This window comes from Dendrobates tinctorius, unplaced genomic scaffold, assembly GCF_039654945.1.
Source record: "Dendrobates tinctorius isolate UK_male_01 unplaced genomic scaffold, ASM3965494v1 ptg000016l, whole genome shotgun sequence".
NCBI classification, from domain to species: domain Eukaryota; kingdom Metazoa; phylum Chordata; class Amphibia; order Anura; family Dendrobatidae; genus Dendrobates; species Dendrobates tinctorius.
In genome coordinates this window covers 7,708,444-7,730,206 of record NW_027361684.1, presented here as the reverse complement: position 1 = coordinate 7,730,206, position 21,763 = coordinate 7,708,444, and the positions used below count along the sequence as shown (strand labels likewise).

At 42.0% G+C, this 21,763-nt stretch overlaps 1 protein-coding gene across 7 annotated transcripts in view; it reads left to right on the top strand.

Moving 5' to 3' along the window:
• Positions 1-21,763, top strand: part of SPECC1 (sperm antigen with calponin homology and coiled-coil domains 1) — a 490,142-nt gene that overhangs the window by 294,647 nt on the left and 173,732 nt on the right. For all 7 annotated transcript variants that reach the window (XM_073565376.1, XM_073565374.1, XM_073565375.1 and 4 more), the window contains 2 exons: positions 1,489-3,050; positions 17,124-17,331. In XM_073565376.1, coding sequence (XP_073421477.1) covers positions 1,489-3,050; positions 17,124-17,331 — 1,770 coding nt within the window. The remainder of the gene's footprint in view (positions 1-1,488; positions 3,051-17,123; positions 17,332-21,763) is intronic.

Sequence of the window (21,763 nt, the reverse complement as noted above, 5' to 3'; positions counted from 1 at the left end):
CTTCATTTTCTTCTGAACACTGCTTGCTTTGTTTCTTACTCTACCGGGTGCTTAACCCAAGACAGAGGCGTGCTGTGGCTTATTTCTGATGCAGCTTTTTAATTCCGTTTTTTTAATCATAAACAGTTAATTATGAGCAAGTGGGTTAAGGATTTAGTAGTTTTACATTTTATGTTCTTCCTGTTCCTTAAATCACTTTTCCTGACCTTGATACACCTTGTATAGGGGGCAAAAATGCATACATTCATTTGAGCACAGAATGTAGCTGCATTAATAATGTCTTTACTAATCTGCTCTCTATAAGGAGCAAAGAAGCCCAGCAGAGATCTGGGGTAAATTACTTTTAGAAAGATTATTAGGCTACAGGAAGTTTAGAAAAATAATAGATTCAGGGAATAACCCCTTTTAATGGGCCCGTGTTCCTTTATGTATTTTATTAAGGAATGTAACAATAGAACCTGGCAAATCTAGATATGAGGCAATAATAATTTAGAAAAGTTGTAATTTGGTAAATGATTCATGTAAAGGTACTTTTAATATCATTGTATAGTAAATTAACATTTTGTTCAGTTGATAGGTGAAGTTGGTTGATCAACTTTTATTAAAAATGAAGCTGGGTTTACACCAGCGGACCGGCGGTAGTAAACTCGCGCTGATCAGTTAGGGTACCGTCACATTTAGCGATGCACCAGCGATTCCAACAACGATACGATCCGGTCAGGATCGCTGGTGCATCGCTAAATGGTCGCTAGTGAGCTGCCACACAGGCAGATCTCACCAGCGATGCAGCAGCGGTCGTTACTTACCTGTCAGACGCGGCGATGAAAACGTCCTCCTGCCTGCGTCCACGCGTCGCTCGTCTGCGCCAGCAGGAAGTGGCCGACGAGAAACGGCCCGGGATGTTCTCGCGCGATCAGCGATAGCCAGCGGGGGGAGCCGGTCGTAGGTAAGTATCACACATAGCGATATCGCTAGCAATATCGCTGCTGCGTCACAAAATCAGTGACGCTTAAGCGATATCGCTAGCGATCTCGCTTACTGTGACGGGGCCTTTATTTGTTTGCTGATTTAAATGGCTACTAAATGCTTGCCTGCCAGGCAGACTTCATTTAATTTGCACACAGAATGATCAGTACCAGATCGTAGTCTGCGCATTGACTGCCTTTGTTCTCGGCAGCACAGGTCTTGTTTACACAGGATGATGTATTGCCGAAAATGATAAACCAAAAGATCTTTTCTCCCAGCGTTTTGCTCTGGTGATTAGCAACCTGTTTACACTGAACAATTGGAAACTCTTATTCCCGATAATCGTCCAGTGAATGCATTTTTACACTTTGGAGTTCAACATCTTGACTTTTGTTTGCACTGAAAAATAATTACATACATAAAAAAATCTAATAAATGTCTCATATTTAATATGCTGTTAATATAATAAGAACCTATTCACAGAATAAATACTAACATATATTTATATATTTTTTTTATTAGGGCCGTCATCAACAAGAAGGACTGGTATACCGACTCCTCGAGAACTGTCTACCCAAATAACAAGGGACAGAACAAATTTGCGTGCACAGGCCCCTACAACAAAAAAAACACTACCAAGTCCTACATCTCCCAGCGCTCTTACACCTAAGACTGTCCGCGCAGCACCAAAAATTAAACAAGAAAATGAACCCAACAACAAGTCGTTATTGGAACTGCAAGTTAAGGAGCTCTTGGCTGAAGCAAAAACAAAAGATTTTGAAATCAGTAAACTGCAAAGTGAGCTACAGAAATGTAAAGTCAGAGAAAGTTTAGGCTCTGATATCCTGGACCTAGATGTGGAAAGGCATCTTATGCAGGGTTGTGATCCTGATTTATTCATGAAAACTCTTCACGACAAGACCATAGCTTTCCAACAGGAGCTTGATTTACTTAAGCAAGAAAACAAAAACCTAAAAGAGAAATTAAATTGTTTAGAGCAGTCACCTCTTTCTGACACTACGACCAGCAATGCAACAGATAGCAGCCTCGTTTCCCCTTCCACACGAGTTGCAAGTGTTGGGAGTAAGGCAAGGAGTCCAATGGTTGGTAGATCTGAAAACTGTCACTTGCCTGCAGGAGAAAGTGGTTTACACATATCAGGTTCTTCAAGTAGTGATGTGACAAAAGCATCTTTATCACCCGATTCAGATTTTGAACATATTGCAGATGTCCCTTCTAGACCTGGTTCTTCAGGAAGCATTCCGTGCCAAGGCTCTAAATGTTCAACTAGTGGTAGTTCCTCAAATAACATAAGTGACCTTTCTGTAGCATCATTGACCGAAAGGATTCATAAAATGGAAGAAAATCAACATAGTACTGCAGAAGAACTTCAGGCTACACTACAAGAACTGTCTGATCAGAATCTCATGGTGCAAGAGCTTACAATGGAAAGTGAGAAACTAGTGGAAGAGAAAGCATTTCTGGAAAGTTCCGTACAGCAACAAAGACAGAAAGCAGAACAGCTCAGTCAGGAAAATGAAAAATTAATGACCCTTTTACAAGAAAGGTCGAAGAAAGAAGAAGCACATGTCCAAAGCAAGTTATCAGAGATGGAGAAGAAGTATTCAGAACTTGTTGAACAATCTCAGTTTGAAAGAGAGAAACTGCTCAACATTCAGCAGCAATTAACAAGTAGCCTGAGAAGTCTTGAGAAAGAGCACCAAGAGGCTCAAGTAATGATCAAAAGACTAAAAGAAGAAGTCAGTAAATTACAAAATTTATTGGATAGTGAACGAAAAGAGAGAGGTAATTTGTCAAAAACTGTGGAAGACCAAAATATCATAATTGATGGTCTCCGAGTTGAAAGTAACTGTTTAAAAACTCAGTTGGATGGAGAAAGGCAAAAAATACCTGAAATCACAACAGTAACACCTAACAATAACCTAGAGAACTGGACATCTCAGGAGGTGCTGAAGTCTGTCCACATGGACAAGGAACATCTGGAGCTCACCTGCTCAGAACTTCGACTAGAGCTCTTGAAGGCTAACAGTGAAGTAAAACAACTTCAGTGTCTTCTGGCTAAGGTTATTATTATTATTATTATTATTATTATTATTATTATTTATTGTTATAGCGCCATTTATTCCATGGCGCTTTACATGTAGGGAGGGGTATACATAAAAACAAGTACAATAATGTTGAACAATACAAGTCATAACTGGTACAGGACTGCTGGTTTTATCGTACTTGCCAATTTTTTTTCATACCAATTCACCCAAGGATGCATTGTCATAACAAGCCTTAAGTTAGGTAATTTAGGACACCAATCTTTTAAGGAGGGTCTCTGTGTTGTATAATCCCTACTAACAAGAAAAGTCCATTGAAAGTAAGTGTTCAATTTCTCTTTAGCGCCACCACATGTAAAATTGAGCATTACACTGTGCCCATTCCACTCAGTGGGCTTTCTATGTAATGCAGAACAGGTCCACCATAGTAAAAAAATATTTTTTATAACTGACCTACACTCTACAGAGATGAGGACCTTCAACTGAGGACTCAGTCCATTAACTTAGAGCTCTCAAATACTCTATAAAAATGTGTTTTCTATGCTAGACAACTCCTCTAATCAGTAAGCCACATTACATTATTCATTTTGTCATTAGCCATTTAACAGATTATGCTCATCCATGATTTGAACCAGTCACATTGAGAAGAGGTATGTTACTTAAAAGGGAACCTGTCAGCTTTCCCATGCCCCCCTAAACTGCCATCATATACTGTACTTATTGCTACTGTTATACCATTCCTAACAAGCCCATTTTATTTTCTTATTGATTTCTTCATATTACAAAAATCATTCTTGTGGTTGTGATATGCTAAATAGTGGTTGGCTAGTCATGGGGGAGTTGCTTTCCCTAGGCTAGTCATCCCACTAATCATGTTATCACTCCCTTGTAGTTGTGTGTAACATGATTCGCAAGATCGGCATCACCGCTAAACTCTGACTCAATTGACAATGTGCATGTAAGTTGTGTGTATGCACCCGGGTTTAATCGGCACACTATATATGCCCAGGAAAAAAACAGTTATGCAGGATAAAGTCCATGCTTGCCACCGGTTCTGCAAATCTTGTTGAGTCCTACGGTACTGCGGTCTCCCTGCGTATGTACAGTGCAGCGATGAAGCCGGGGAGCAAACACTTGGATCACTGAGGATTGTCAGAGAGGCAGAGATTCTAAAGAGTCTTGCTCTTCAAGAATCAGTGAAACCAATTGACCTGTTTACAAGCAATACCACAAAGAAACGGTAGAAAAATAATAAAAAAATATGGCAGATCTCATTAAGGTTTCCTATTTCCAACGTTTTTGAGTGGATGCTAATGGAAGAATGGTAGACCATTCGAGGGAAACATTCATACCGAACCAAAAGAAAAAACCCGAAATTATGGTCAATAATAGGAATTTTTTAAAATAATTAAAATATTAAAACATAGATGAAATTTAAAATACCTTTATTATATAATAGTGGTACATATATATAGAAAAGCAATGTGTGCTCAGATTGATTAAAATATATACCTGTATAGGTTTAATAAACAACATACACAACGGTCCACATATATGAAAAAATGTAAATACACCACCTTTATACTTGCCCTATAGAAAAGTGACATAAAATATAAAGAGCCAACCCTAATATATCTAGGCTCAAGAAAGTGTCAGTGTATTCAAGACAAAAGTACAAAAGTGCAATATTAAATAGCAGCAGTGGAATATTCATCCAAATATAAAAAGTGCAAAGTGCTGAGTGCAAAAAATAGCAATGAGGGTGAAATAAGGACAAATGAGGGTGTATACCTTTAAGGACCGCTGGTAAACGAGCAGCACAGCCTCGACGCGCGTTTCGGAATGAATCCTTCGTCAGGATTCCCCTGTCCCTAACGGTAGTGGACGTCCTAGCTTGCCCTGTTCCCCGGGTTACTTCTGAAGGTGAAGATGCTTTGGCCACATACCATGCCTTATCTACTGAATCTGCCCTCCGTCTGTTCCCTTCCTTCACACAGGGAAGAGGGGAGCAGCTGTGCACAGCAGTACACCAACCAGACCAACAAGGCAACACGAACAGGGGCAACAGAAAAATACCAGGCATACAAATATTCACTCACATATAACAGAGGAATGCATCGGGGAGTGGAGGATGGGGAAAAACCAAAGTAGGAGAAGGAAACGGAATTAACACATTTACTAAACCAAGCAACAGTCATTGATCAACCCATCAAACACCTTCTCATTTAACCACCAAACAACTATCCTCCCAGCCATGCAGCATAAGCTATCCTCTGAGGATGTGTGTCAGTCAGGACCCAGATTATATAGGGGATGGGAGTGACTAAACTGTGCTCAGCTGAGAGTCCAGACTTCCAGAGCTCTCAGCATGGCTGATTAACCCCTGTACTGCCAAAAGAAATTGACCCCGTTTAAAAAGAAGGTGCTTCTTTTCAGCGCATGAGTAGACGCAATCAGACACTGAGGTCTTCTGGCTCCTCTCTGTCCTGGTAACCCCGTGACAGGTGGGTTGATCAACCTCCAATTTATGTTGTGAAGAAAAGATTGGGTGCTTATTCCTGTGGAATAGACCACCTTACTCCCTACTTCATCAGAAAACATTATATAAAAGAATAGCATACAAAGAATAGAAACAAAAATGAATGATTTTTTGAATGCTGTTAATTTTTCTAAACTTGTGAGCAAAAACTGAATGAAAGTGGCACTCGCCACTGGTACGTGGGAAAAAAAGCAGCTCTTTATTATGGTAGTCACATGAGGAGAGAGGAGATCAAGGAGGTAAGTGCAGCTATTTAGCGAAAACTATGCTTCTTCCGGCTTCTATACTGCTATATCTCAAGCCGAGCAGCACTGTATCTGGTAATCTGCAATAAGTGTTTGCCTTAATGCATTCCTGGAGGGTGTGATAGCAGTGCCAGCATTTTTGCCTTTTAACTTTTCTACCCTCATTTAAAAAAAATTATTACACCGCAGTGTGAAATATAGCAACGTTTCGGGTAATGTACCCTTCATCAGGAAGTATATGAAAAGATGGAATCACTGGGCTGTCTAGGGATCCAGAGGGAGTGTGGAAATTTCTATTGCCCATAGGAGAAGGACCAACCATCAGTGGATGTAGAGGAATGGGGTGTGATTCCATCCCTTCAAATACTGTCTGACAAAGGGTTGCCATACCTCTCTCTGTGGTGTAATACATTTTTTTTAAATATATGAGAGTAGAAAATTTAAAAGCATTCAAAAATAATTTTCTGCCTATTGTTGGTGTGCTATTCCTTTATACAATATCAATTTTCTAGTGGGATAACAAGTCTGGGGAAAACCACACTCCATGAATAATCATCCACTAATTAGTATATCGCCATATACAGGTGCTTCTCACTAAATTAGAATATCATCAAAAGTTCATTTATTTCAGTTCCTCGACACAAAAAGTGAATCTCATATATTATATATAGTCATTACACACAGAGTGACCTATTTCACGTGTTTATTTCTGTGAATGTTTATGATTATGGCTTACAGCCAATGAAAACCCAAAAGTCATTATCTCAGTAAATTAGAATACTTTATAACAGCAGCTTGAAAAATGATTTTAAAATCCGAAATGTTGGTCTACTGAAATGTATGTTCAGTAAATGCACTCAATACTTGGTCGGGGCTCTTTTTGCATCATTTACTGCGTCAATGCGGTGTGGCATGAAGGCAATCAGCCTGTGGCACTGCTGAGGTGTTATGGAAGCCCAGGTTGCTTTGATAGCAGCCTTCAGCTCGTCTGCATTGTTGGGTCTGATGTCTCTCATCTTCCTCTGGAGAATACCCCATAGATTCTCTATGGGGTTACGGTCAGGAGAGTCTGCTGGCCAATCAAGCACAGTGATACTGTTGTTTTTAAACAAGGTATTGGTACTTTTGGCAGTGTGGACGGGGCCAAGTCCTGCTGGAGAATGAAATTTCCATCTCCAAAAAGCTTGTCTGCAGAGGGAAGCATGAAGTGCTCTAAAATTTCCTGGTAGACGGCTGCGCTGACTTTGGTCTTTATAAAACACAGTGGACCTACACCAGCAGATGACATGGCTCCCCAAACCATCACTGATTGTGGAACTTCACACTAGACCTCAAGCAGCTTGGATTGTGGCCTCTCCACTCTTCCTCTAGACTCTGGGACCTTGATTTCAAAATGAAATGCAAAATTTACTTTCATCTGAAAACAACACCTTGGACCACTGAGCAACAGTCCAGTTCTTTTTCTCCTTGGCCCAGGTAAGACGCTTCTTGCGTTGTCTATTAGTCATGAGTGGCTTGACACGAGGAATGCGACACTTGTAGCCCATGTCCTGGATACGTCTGTGTGTGGTGGCTCTTGAAGCAATGGCTCCAGCAGCAGTCCACTCCTTGTGAATCTCCCCAAAATTTTTGAATGGCCTTTTCTTAACAATCCTTTCAAGGCTCCGGTTATCCCGGTTGCTTGTGCACCTTTTTCTACCACACTTTTTCCTTCCACTCAACTTTCCATTAATATGCTTGGATACAGCCCTCTGTGAACAGCCAGCTTCTTAGCAAGTTTTGTGGCTTACTCTCCTTGTGGAGTGTGTCAATGACTGCCTTCTGGATATCTGTCAAGTCCGCAGTCTTCCCCATGATTGTGGAGCCTACTGAAACAGACTAAGGGACCTTTTTAAACGCTTAGGAGGCATATTCAGGTGTTTATATTAATTATTCTAATTTACTGAGATAATGACTTTTGGGTTTTCATTGGCGGTAAGCCATAATCATCAACACTAACAGAAATAAACACTTGAAATAGATCACTCTGTTTGTAATGACTCTATATAATATATGAGTTTCACTTTTTGTATTGAAGAACTGAAATAAATTAACTTTTTGATGATATTCTAATTTAGTGAGAAGCACCTGTATATTTAAAAACTATTTTTGGCATATGCAGAAATCAATAAGACAATAACATGGGCTTGTTCATAAGGGTGTAATAGTAGCAGTAAATGCATGGTGGAAATTTATGGACCTCAGGACGTTGACATGTTCCCTTTAATATCAGCGATCCAATGACCACGGTATTTAGTAAACTGGTGTTCCACGCATGCACTGTTTACATCGGCCACTGACTTTGCTGGTATCAGCTGATCCATGGGGCATCGGACCCCTCCTAATGTGATGTTTTGAATTTTCCTAAGCAGAAGTCATCAATATAATTGTACTAGAAAACCTGTTTAGTGGTATTCTTTTGCAGCATTTGAAGAGAGGGCAGATGCCACAGCTGGTTTAGTGTTCTTCAAACAACATTTTAATGGAGTGTATGTGTCTTCAATAATTTCTTCCTTATGTATTTTGATCAGCAGCCAACCAGTCGTTTATATTTCTACATCATAGTCATCCTATGTATCTGTGTTTCTTCTTGGAGGAGCAGATGAGTTTTCTTTCCGTGTGTTTTACATATGTGGTTATGTTTCTGTCACTTGGCTACATGGGTTGAAATAAGATAAATGTCTACCAAGTTCCTCCTCTTGCAGAATCAACCATGTAACCCAAAGAGGGAAAACTAGACCCCCTCAACGATTTGTGGCCTATTTTTCCTCATGGGTGGGGGGATACTTTTTGTCCTGGGCACTCTGAGAAACTGGCCTAAAGTAACTTCATTGGTCATAGGTTCTAGTCCTGTTCATACGTTCAATGATAATAATAAACAACCTGGGGGATATAACAGCGGGGGGCCGGTCGCCGCTATGTGTCACACGTAGCGAGATCGCTGGCGAGGTCGCTGTTGCATCACAAAACCTGTGACGTTTCAGCGATCTTGCTAATGATCTCGCTATGTGTGAAGTACCCTTTACTTTTTTATTTTTTTACTGTCTAGTTTTAGGCTTAAAGGGGTTTTCCTGTCTATCTTTTTCTATGTGACTGCAGACTTCTGAATCCCCCCAGCACACGCCCCCCCAGCCAGATCCTGTCTAGTAGGCGCGGTCTCTCTCCATACACTTGTATTGAGCGAGGTCACGCCCGTCTAGTGATGCAGCAGTCCATCCGGCTCGCCCGTTCAGTGGGTGTGGCCTCACTCCATACAAGTGTATGGAGCGAGGCCACTCCGTCTAGTTGGGTATAACTCATATGTACCCGCTGGTCTCGGCTCAGAAACTGGTGAATCCTCGTAGTGCACAGTGTGTGCACTGGGAGGATTCAAAAGTCTGCAGACACACAGAGTGACTGGAGACTTACCAACAACCCCTTTTAATGTGTCACATGGTCATTTTTTTTCCTGAATAAGTGTCTGCAAAAAAGTCTGTTTTTTATCTGATTTGTGGATTAAATTTGTCCATTAAAGTAGATGATTCTGTGAAAAAAAAGTGGTTTGCACTTGGATGCCATTCCTATTTCATACTGTTTGCTTTTATTGTTTAATGGGTAGTAAAAGCTTTTGCATACAGGAAAACAGATGCCATGCTACTTGTAAAGATGGACACATTGACCAAAAATATATGAAAGTTGAATTTGGCAGATTGAGGAAAAATGTAACAAATGGCTGAATGAGACCTCACACTGTCCACTAAACCAAACCGACAGTGGTCTTACCAGCTAATCATCATGATTTTCAATTGATTATTAAAGGGATCCTGACAGCCGATTCATACCGCCCAAACCACAGGTAGTATGTATCAGGCACTGGCTGTATGATCTCAGCCGTGTATGTGTTTGACTCTGACTCTGTAACTCAGAGAAAAGCATACTTTAGTCTCCTGTGTGGCTCAATTCCCTACGGCTTTTAATCAGACAGGCGGTTACTCGGTGACTTTTTTTCCCACCCACTGCCCTGGAGTGACAGGTCACTGCCTATGTTCACGTATAGAGTAAGTCCTCTGAGTCACTGTCCTCGGGCAGTGTAAAGCCATCAGGAACTCGCCTATCCGACATGTTTCCAGCACTGCTTGGTCTCCAGTAACCTTTAAGGTCAAACATACCTGTCTGAGATCATACAGCCAGTGCCTGACACATGCCGCCAGTCAATCATGCACAATTCATCGTCTGTCAGGTTCACTTTAATATTGGCATGGACTGTGCAGATGAAACATCTAAAAACAAAAACCACGCTAACGAAACAGTTCTGGTATTATGACACTGGAATATTCCTAAACATGATGCATGACAGCTATGAGGAACTTGGATATTCTGCAGCCACCCTGAAGCCTGTCACAGACACAGGCTGTTCTATACTGATCAGCATGGTACCTCATGTACATGATTGTTTGCTATGGTATCTGCGAATGACTTTCATTTCATATGGAGGCATCAATAGGTTTTCTTTTTCTGGACACCATACAAAATGCATCACTGCTCTGTAAGGAGATGGACATATTGCCCACATGTTGTAATGTGATTTATGACATGCATTAATATTGTGTGTTGCCCGACTGTAGGGAGAGTCAGAATTAATGAAAGGGACTAGCCCAAAGTTGGAGGAGGGGGATAAGCTGAAGACACCGGCAGATTTCTGTCAGATAGGGCCCCGTGTGTGCAGAAAGTAGACCTAAGGTCTAGACAGTAGAAGTACCGCATTATTTGGGTGTCCCTAACATGAGAGGGGACCGTGACAGAGGATAGCGAGATCCTAGTGGAATGAATGAGAGAAGTGACCGAAAAACAGAGTGATTGACTGGAGATGTGTCCAGGGGAAGGATGCCTAGCAGTATGGCCTGGAGTTTATAAGAGCGTGCCCTGGGCGGTAATTCCAGAACGTTAGTGACAGAGAAGGTAAGTTCCGGCCATACTGGCAATATAGTTGACTAAAGGACTCTTTTTAACTGGACAGTAGTATTAAACTGGATTGTAGTGAATTAGAGAGGAACGGTGAAGATAGAGAGCAAGCAAGTAGAGAGGAAAGAATTGGAACTGTGTGTGTGGAAAATGCTCCGTGCTGTGAAGGAACCATTCATAAAGTTGTGTGCTCATTATCTGTACTCGTTCTGTAATTTCTCTGAGGATCAATAAAGTCTATCGTATCTACTGGGTATAATCCCCACCAAGTTATAGCTTAGTAAAGTGTTTATTTTTGACTGGTGGTCTCCCTCATTGAACTGTCAAACATTTGGTCCTGGGCAACTAAAGCAATTGGTTATATGTGGCCTGCCAGGGCATAGCACCTCCATATCACAAGTCCAAACACCCAGCCAGGACCGCCACTTTCATTCAACGTATCGGGGCACAAGAGTTGAGTACCTTGCGCACAGCTACTACCTGACACCACGTTACAGCTTCACATATAAGTACTCAACGGCGCATTGTGGAAAACCCATGGCGTCCTATATGGCTATCTGCAGTGTGTATGAGGTCTTCTACATTCATACATTTAGATTTTTCTACCATTGCCCTGTTCTAATATGTCACCTCTGATGCTTTGTAATGGAGATAATCTGATAATAGATTTGGATTAGTTTTAATAATTTCTTGCTATAATGTAATTTCACAGATAGCAGACGCTTTCCACATGCCGTAGATCTGAAGAATCAGCAACTTGTCATATTTCTTATGGTTCCTATAAAATAAATGGAACCTCTAACAGCAATGTGACCAATGCCTTACTTGAACAGCGCTTGGTCATCTCTGGTAAATTATTGGATATTCATGCTATAAGCCCTATCTCTGTGATTTATGATGGTTAATCATCTTACAATGTATTACCGATGTAAAAAATGCACCAGTGCCTTGCGACCTACCTTGGAGGTGGAAATCCTTATAGTTTATCGATTTTTTTTTTTTTGCATTGATACCTTTATGTAGTGTTACTTTTAAATTCAGGAGTGTAAAGAGTTGTATGTACATCTGTTTCATCAGTGATCATGTTCTGCAAGCCTATAACAGAAAAAAAACACAATATTGCTAAATTTTGAGTTCGTTTTGGGGTTATTTCTTTTATTGGTCCAGGTGTTTAAAATTTTGTTGGTTCCAGAAAGAAATCCGTGTGTGAGACATCGGGGTGATTTGTGTTTTTTGTTCTGTGTCCTGGAGGATGGGGGTCACTGTATGCTGCGGATGGGAATGGGAAAGCGGAGAAGGAAGTGGTGGGCCGCTGGATTTAGTAGACTTGAATATCCAGGCCAACCGGCACCCCCTAATGTGAAAAGGTCAGGGAATTCCAGATGTGCATGGAAGTTTATGAGGTGAGGGGAATACAGTAGAATCTGCCTGATGTTGCAAAAAGTCTTGGGGGAAATGGCAGAATTATTGAATATTAAGATTTAATAGAATTCGGCTGTATGTTTTGTGTTTCTTCTTGTTTTGTTGTTACCCTTTATTTCCTTTCCTTGCTATATATTCTTTTATTAGATGTCGAATTATACTTTCATACTTAAACCACAATTACAGTGTTTTGTTTCTTTGTATTTCTTATTTTGTTATTTTTTACATATTGATTTTATTAGATGATTATATTAACACCGTGTGCACATGAAAGAAATGCTTTTCGAGGGAAAACAAGCAATGCATAACAACATTAATTAGGAATCAGTGGTGTGATCTGAAGTTCATGTTTTTAGAAAGTTTATTTTATTAGAAAAAAAATAGTGAATATAGTTTAATGTGGTGCGTATGCAGATGTTTTAAATGGTCCTTTATATGTTTATCTTGAGTTGTGTATGCATGGAAGCTGGTTGTGCTTCTTAAAGGGAATTAGTCACCAGGTTTTTTTTTTCACCTAATCTGAGAGCCACATAAACTGAGACGCTGATTTCAGCCACATGTGACTTTCCCGGTTGCTTGCTGTAGTTTTTATAAAATCAGTGTTTTATCAGCAGGAGATTATCACTGGAGGACTAGTAAACCTGTTGCAAGGTAGTCCATTCCTGCCCCCCACCAGTGATTGGCTGCTTTTTGTGTATAAACAATCCGTTTTGGGGGCAGGGTTATACACAGCTCAGCATTCAGAGAATTGCTAAATGGGGTATTAAAAACCTGTTTGATTGTAGAATCATGTGACTGCAAAGTTAGACTACATTCAGGTTCGTTTTATAGTCTGTACTCATAAAGACAGGTAGGTCTGACATTGAGCCCTAAAAAAAAACAAAAACAAAAAACGTTTTGGTATGTTTTTAATGAAGCTCTAAAGTATAGTACATATAGTAAATGTGCACATAGCATTTAAAGGGAATGTCATCCAAAATTTTTTCCCAACAATAGAATAAACGTAAATCATTTATTTATTTTTCTTCTTTAAGTATATTACATTTTTAAATATATAAAAAAATACAAAAAAAGATTTACTGTTTTTAACTTTTAAACGTTAGAGGGAGCAGCTGCTGACATTTGCCATGAAAACATATTGTGCAACTAGTGTCACGAAAAACTGCAGACGCGGCCCAGCCCAAAAACGCCCCCACGCCGACTGGCCACAAAGGTGTGGGGCGGGCGACCCCTAGGGATGCAATATGGACCCTCAATACCGCAGAGTGGGGACCCGAACTAGGGAAGGGCAGCGATCAGGATTCTGTGGCAGCTGAGCATGTGGACAAGGAGAGGACTTGATTACACCGCACAACTTCAGGTATAGAGAACGTAAAGTTTACTAAAGTAAAGTCACACATTACATAAACAAAGCATGACAATGCCAGGCTCCAGATTCCACACCTCTCAGAAGGGTACCACCCAGTGGACCCCAAGGCACCAACGGATCACCAAGGCACACATAGGCGGGACATCAGGACACAGGCAGGACATCGGGGTACATGAGGTCATCAGGACACAGGCAGGACGTCGGGGTACAAGAGGACATCAGGACACAGGCAGGACATTAGAGTCACTGGCAGACATCAGACAGGAATTGTTCAGTTGCGGACATCCGACATGACCTACAGGCACCACTGCGGTCATCAGGCTCCAAGCTCCAGGCAGCAATCATCAGTTTCCAGACTGCAGTCGTCAGGCTCCGGACATCGGACCTAGGAAGGAACTCAAGCGTGAAGGTACTAGAACCTCAGGATTGCTGGGCCTGCATGGCGCTAGCACCGCATGCATGGTAGTCAGAGCACAGGGTAGTAGATGCTCAGCAGAAACACCGGTTACAGAAAACTCAAAGTCACTGGGTGCGAGGCTCAAGACACAAAGGGATTCCAGGAACAGAACACAGCAGACACAATTCAGACAGGGTCAGGTACAGGACAGGTACAGGATCAAGGATTCAGGCCTGGATATACCGCCTACAGGACAGGCGCAGGACCAGGAATCAAGGCAGGGACTTTGGTACCAAAACATAGACAGGAGAGGTCCAGGAACACAAAACACGCATTGCAAAGTTCATGAGCTTTGTGAGTAGCTCTGGCCCCACCCATAGGGCAGGGGATCTTTATATAGGAGCTTCCCCTCAGCAATTGGCTGGGGACAGCATTTCAAGTACACACACTAACCCTGATAAAAGCACGCAAGGTGTGCCCGTGCACGCCCTAAGCACAAACAGAAACCATTACAGCACAGTCAGTGCAGGAGCTGAGGCTCTGGGCACCTGGCAGTGGCTGCACACCCAGACACACGTGGAAAGTCATGCACCAGCTGCAAATGACCTTGCAACCGGCAGACAGCTTCCACAGCCGCAACCAGGGACCGCACATGCGGATAGTCATTCAGCAGAGCAAAGACCTAACAACACATGTATGGCTACGCAGCAGAGCAGGGAACTGAGCAGGCTCCATACAGGTAACAGCCAATAGTATCCCAGCTCAATTAGGGGGAAAGGAGCCAAGGGTTAAAGCAAAAACATGCACTGTCACGCCGACAAGCAGATACAGACAGAACGGCGGGAGAACTAATTTGCATTACAACTGAAGTAAAAGTGGACGTGGTATCTGATGTCACCCCCTCCCCTTCTGTGTGATGGCAAAAGGTTAGGTGAAGATGAAGTAATACAAATTAGTAATACAAATTAGTATATTCACCAATCGCCATCTTTCTCAGTTCCAGCCCCGCTTTGATCCTCCTCTGGATTACATGACTTCTGTTCCGACTCTCTGGATCACACCGGATTCTGTGAGCCGGTAGCCACTTTTATAATGTCAGTCTATGGAGTGTCAGAATGAGGCATTATAGACATACATTATTAAAGCAACTTCCAGCTCTCACACAGAGTGCAGTGTAAATCCGGCAAGTTGGAATATGCGTAACGTGAGTAAGAAGAGGACCGAAGCAGCGATGGAAATCGGGGTAGACTGTGATCGATGAGCAGGTTACCGCACTTACAATACATATATATTTAGGCAGGTTTAGGCAATAAAACATTTTGTGGGAGAGCTTATTGAAATAATAAATACTTACGAAGGCGTCCACATCCATTAAGTTTGGTTCAATAAAACAGCAGACAATCCTGGCGTTGTCTATAAACGTGAATTCACACATCAATATTATATGGTTTGCGCTCGGACCACAATTCCTACCCGACCGTAGGTCTTCTGATCCAAACTAATATCCTCATAGTGTAAATGCCTTTGAGATTGTTGGTTTAGCTTAAGAGACCCATGTGCGTATTGTAGTCCAAGTTTGGACTGAATAATAAATACGGATATGTGAATGCATTCTTATGGACCCTAATACCGAGGCTGAGAGGCTACAAATAAGATGGCTGTGAGAAATCACCCTAGAGTAGTGACATTTTAGATTTAGACGTTTCGGTGCTATAGTAATATTTTGACATCATAATACATATAAATTGAGAGCTGCTAGTGATGAGGATGAGTCAGTGATGAGACTGAGGTTTGCAGTGTTAAGCGTTTCCTTTGGGATGATGTGTAGAGTCTGGCACTTGTTGTTTCCTGGTGATCGAGGTGTGATGAATATATCACGGTGAATGATGTAATAGCCGAACCCCAGGGCTCTGAATATTTGGGCCTGTTCCATATGTGCTAATGGACACGCCTTTGTTGATGCGGTAAATGTCAGTACCCTGCGGTATTGTTAATCTTCACAGTCAGCGTTCATCCTGTTCAACCTTAGTGACTTATGAAATTAGGAATGATTCCAAGATCAGCCGAGCCCTGAGCAGATGAACACAACAAGCTATGGAGCCGCCGTCCTAGACAAGTGCTGTAGGCCGGGGCTTGGAATCACTACTGACTAAGGGTGCAGTTATATGCCCTAAGGACACAGCACAGAGGTGCAATATTTACAGGGCATGCCCGTATTTGGTACAGGTTACATATAGAAAAATAACATCATAAACTGAGAAATTTTATGAATACATTACATAACCTATTTTGCACAGACGCAGAGTTACAAACCGTATTATTGTCCAGAGCTTCAAGGTCATCATTTTGCAAACTTAATTTAAAATGTTTTCATCAAATTCTAAATTGGCCTCTTTTTTTAAAAAGTTGCATTCTTTTGCCCAAATGTACTTCGATATCCCCCAGGCACAGAGTATTTTTTGACTCCCGTATATTCGTTGCGCAAAAAAAAACTCTCAACATCTTACAGTTTTAACAAAGTGTACCATCGTTATAGAACTCTCACGCGCATTGTGCTTTTTTTTCATGAAGCATAAAAGTGCCCCTCAGTGCATTTTAAAAAAATCTGTAATATGTCAATTTTTTTTCATTCACTAAATGTATTATTGGTTGAGTTTCCCCATAGACTTGAAGGAGATGAGGGAAATCCACAGGGAAAATACTCAAAGCCTTTTTAGTGCATTTCCACAGCGTTGACGCTTTAAAAACGTGTGTAATCCGCCCATGACTTTATCAATAAAGTTTTATTAAAGCCAAATACTAGGAAGTATTCAAGTTTTATTTAAAACATTACATACCAAAAGGAGAAAAAGCTGCAACCAAAAAAGCAATAGAACACATTTTAAAAAAACAAACTCGGTGAAAAAACCTAAGTAACCTAATTTAGTTAATGAGAAAGCCTAAAAAGGTGAAAAAAATAAAAAAAAAAAATCTTTGAATTCTTGTAAGTTCATCAAATATTGTGCACTTGTTTTGATTGATTTGGCGCAAAATTTGCAAGCGCAAAAGGAAAGACAAGGCAAAAAAAAAATACTTAAAGAACCCGTAATGATGAATCGATCGTGGCCTAAATAGCTTTATCCTGTCTCATCTACTACAGGTGGAGACAGAGTGCCATGACCTGAAGGAGCTGGGGGACCAGAGGGAAGAGCAGCTGAAATCTGCAAACAAGAAGCTTCAGGAAAGGAGCACCGAGAGAGAGTCCGAGATAAAAGACATGAAGGACACCATTTTTGAACTGGAGGACCAAGTGGAACAACATCGTGCTGTGAAACTACATAACAACCAACTCCTCAGTGATCTGGAAAGTAAGTATAGAAAAGTTATGTCAGGATCCTGTCAGCGTCGGCAACTGCCACGGCTGAGCAGGGTGACTTACCTTCACTGCGGGAGAGCACGGGGCCCAATACGGTAGTGAAGGTTTAAGCAGACAGGACCTGAGGCACGGAAAATAGTTAGGAGTACCAGGACCTACGATCATGTGACTGCAGGGGGCGGGGCTTAGCATCCTACTACTGCAGATAATGTAATGTACCTACTGCAGGAATACTGTAGTAGAGGAGAGGAAAACGCAGGTCAGACAAGCAGAGGTCATACACGAGAGGACGGTACGGTACAAAAGGAATGAGCAGAGAATAGTCAAGTCACAAGCAGAGAGTCATACACAAGAGGGCGGTGCGGTACAAGAGGGACAGGCAGAACTCGTAACAGGGACAGAACTGGATCAAAACCAAACAAGCAACAAGTTATCAGGCACAAGGCACACGTACACAAGAGGTCAGCTAACTCAGCCAAGGGCAGGAGTATAACTGAGACCGGACCCAGGTCCAGTGAGCATTAAATAGCCACCCTCTGCCAGAGAGAGGCAGAAACAATTAACCTCCTGTCTAACCAGGACGGGCCAAAGCGAATCCCCGTCCTGGATCATGACAAGTTATCATGGAAAATGTGAACATTGAGATGGGTCATTGGCAGGCCCGGATTGGCCACTTACCCAACCGGGCATTTTCCCGCTGGGCCGCCATTTTCATGAGGTTATGGGCCGCTGGCGGCGGCCGGTCACCTCTTTTTTCCTGCCGCTGGCCCTTTAAATTTTCTGGCAAGGCGGCAGGCAGCGGGGGTTAAAAACGTGCCGCGACGTGGTGACGCTGCACTTCGTCGGTCAACAAGGCCCCGCCCCGGACTGCAGTAGGAGCAGGAGGAAACCTGGCGGCCGCGGCCATTTTTAATTTGAACGCGGGCGACCCATGATGTGAGTGAGAGTGAGTGACTCACTCAGTCATAAAAAATACTGCTACAAAAAGGCAGCTTTACTCTGCTCTACCAGGAGGAGGGTAGGATTATTTATATAGTCATAATTGCCATGCAGGAGTCTGGGAAAGCTGGGTGGCAAGCTTTCCGAAGACATATTGTTTCCCACCCATCTCTCAGCCAGTGGGCTCACGGATGTCTTCATTTCCCCATACATTTTCTTCCGCTCCTCATAAGGCTGTGTTACAGAGGTCTGAAACACGTACTACATCACAGTTTATTCACTGCTTCCCCGGTCTATTGATTGGCTGCAACAGTTACAAGCACTATAGATGTGACGTCACTGCTGCAGCTGGTAAGCAAACATCCTTAGCAGCAGCAGGGAGGCAGCGCAGACCCAGGGAGAGTGATCAACGCTGGAGAGCCGGAAAGAGCACGCCTCTGCTATGCTCTTCCGTCACTGGCTGCCTATATATGTATGTGTGTATGTGTATATATATATATATATATATATATAATTATTATAGCATGTGGCGTGGGCTGCTTTGGTTGGTGTGCCAGGGCTGATTTTCTGTCCCAGTCCGGCCCTGGTCATTGGTCTATGCTGTATGTTTAGCTGGTTTTCTTTTCAACCTTATTCAGGCTATGCTTGGTTTATAAATTCAATGCTAGTTTGCTGAGGCTGCAATCCATGATGGCAATCTATAGGGAAGGTTACCGAGCCAGCCATAAGTTTGCCAGGTGATTGTGGTCACAAAGGCCATATTCGTGCCCCCTGCTAAAGGGAGTCCAACTGACACTCAGTCCTTGGCACCACCATAATATTAAGACTTACCGTACCGCAGTATATGGTGACATCATACACAAAGTCCTTTTTATGTAAATCCAAACCAATGTCCAAAATCAAATTCTTTTGTGTTTGATATGTATTTTTTCACTTGCTTATATAATTCCGCAGCGCTTTACAGACATAATCATCGCTGTCCCCATTGGGGCTCACAATCTACATTCCCTATCATTATGGCTTTGGAGTGTGGAAGGAAACTGGAGAACCTGGAGGAAACCCACGTAAACACAGGGAGAACATACAAACTACTTGCCGATGTCTCCTTGGTGGGATTTTAACCCAGGACACCAGCACCGCAAAGATATAATGCTAACCACTGAGCCATCCTACTGAGCCATCGTACTTTAATTTTTAAAGATTCCATAATAACAGGGTCTGTACCACAGGACTGGCGTATGGCAAATGTGGTGCCAATATTCAAAAAGGGGACAAAAACTGAACTTGGAAATTATAGGCAAGTATGCTTAACCTCAACTGTGGGTAAAATCCTGGAGGGTTTTCTAAGAGATACTATACTGGAGTATCTGGAGAAGAATAACCTCATGACCCAATATGAACATGGGTTTGCGAGGGACTGCTCCTGTCAGACTAATCTGATAAGCTTTTATGAAGAGGTAAGTTCCAGACTGGACCAAGGGAATACAGTGGATGTAGTGTACATGGACTTTTCAAAAGCTTTTGATACGGTGCCACACAAAAGGTTGATACACATATTTTCCCCTTTCCCCATTGTTCTCATTTTATTTAAGTGGGTTAAGAGCTGGCTCGGGGATAGGAAACAAAGGGTGGTTATTAATGGAGCACACTCGGACTGGGTCACGGTTAGCAGTGGGTTACCACAGGGGTCAGTATTGGGCCCGCTTCTTTTTAACATATTTATTAATGACCTTGTAAGGGGCATAGAGAGTAGAATTTCAATATTTGAAGATGACACTAAACTCTGCAGGGTAATCAATACAGAGGAGGACAATTTTATATTACAGGAGGATTTATATAAACTAGAAGCTTGGGCTGATAAATGGCAAATGAGCATTAATGGGGATAAATGTAAGGTCATGCACTTTGGAAGAGCAAACAAGATGTATAATTATGTGCTTAATTGTAAAACACTGGGCAAAGCAGTCACTGAAAAAGACCTGGGTGTATGGGTGGACGACAAGCTCACATTTAGTGGTCAGTGTCAGGCAGCTGCTGCAAAGGCAAATAATGGGATGCATTAAAAGAGGCATAGATGCTCATGAGGAGAACATAATTTTACCTCTATATAAGTCACTAGTGCGACCACACTTAGAATACTGTGTACAGTTCTGGTCTCCGGTGTATAAGAAAGACATAGCTGAACTGGAGCTGGTGCAGAGAAGAGCGACCAAGGTTATTAGGGAACTGGGGGGTCTGCAATACCAGGACAGGTTATTACACTTGGGACTTGGGGTTATTTAGTTTGGAAAATCGAAGGCTTAGGGGTGATCTTATTACAATGTATAAATATATGCGGGGACAGTACAAAGATCTTTCTAATGATCTTTTTACTCTTACGTGTGCGCACGTTGCGGAATCTGCTGCGGATTTTTCCGTGCAGATTTGTCTAAATCCGCAGGTCAAAAGACCTGTGGTTTATCTGCGGATTTACTGCGGATTAGCCTGCAGTTTTCCCCTGCGGTTTGACACCTGTCATGGAGCAGGTGCCAAACCGCTGCGGAATCCGCACAAAGAAGTGACATGGTGTGGATTTAAAACCGCTGCAAATCCGCGCCGAAAATTCCGCACCGTGGGCACTGCGTTTTTCACTTTGCATTGACTTAAATGGTACTGTACACCGCAGCAGAATCCGCAGCGTGTGCACACACCCTTAGACCTGTGATGGGGACAAGGGGGCATCCTCTACGTCTGGAGGAAAGAAGGTTTAAGCATACTCACAGACACGGATTCTTTACTGTAAGAGCAGTGAGACTATGGAACTCTCTGCCATATGATGTTGTAATGAGTGATTCCCTACTAAAATTTAAGAAGGGACTGGATGCCTTTCTTGAAAAGTATAATATTCCAGGGTATATACACTAGTTTCCTTAATATTGCGTTGATCCAGGGAGCTAGTCTGATTGCAGTATATGGAGTCGGGATGGAATTTTTTTCCCCAATGTGAAGCTTACTGTTTGCCACATGGGTTTTTTTTGCCTTCCTCTGGATCAACATGTTAGGGCAGGTTAGGATAAGATATGGGTTGAACTAGATGGACTTAAAGTCTTCCTTCAACCTTCATAACTATATTACTGCACAGATAGCAATGGACTTCACTCGTTGCCTTGCACAGCAGTGAATATATGTGTTGTTTTTTTTTAACCATACAGGATAGGACATGCAACAAACTTGAAAATCTGCAGCTTATCTACAGGCCGCTGTGGATTTTTGATTGGTGTGAATAAGGCTGTATTTAAACTCCATTAATTGACATTATATTTGGCTTAATTGTGGATTCTGTATCGAAATTCCACATCAAAGTAATATGCAAACCCTAGGCGACATTGTATAGTGCAGTTATTCTGATATTTGGACACCGTGTGTCAGTGTTGTTTGCGTATTCTATGGTGATATGTAACTTGTAGGACTCTTACGTATAAAGATAGGTGTGCCAACAGAAGATA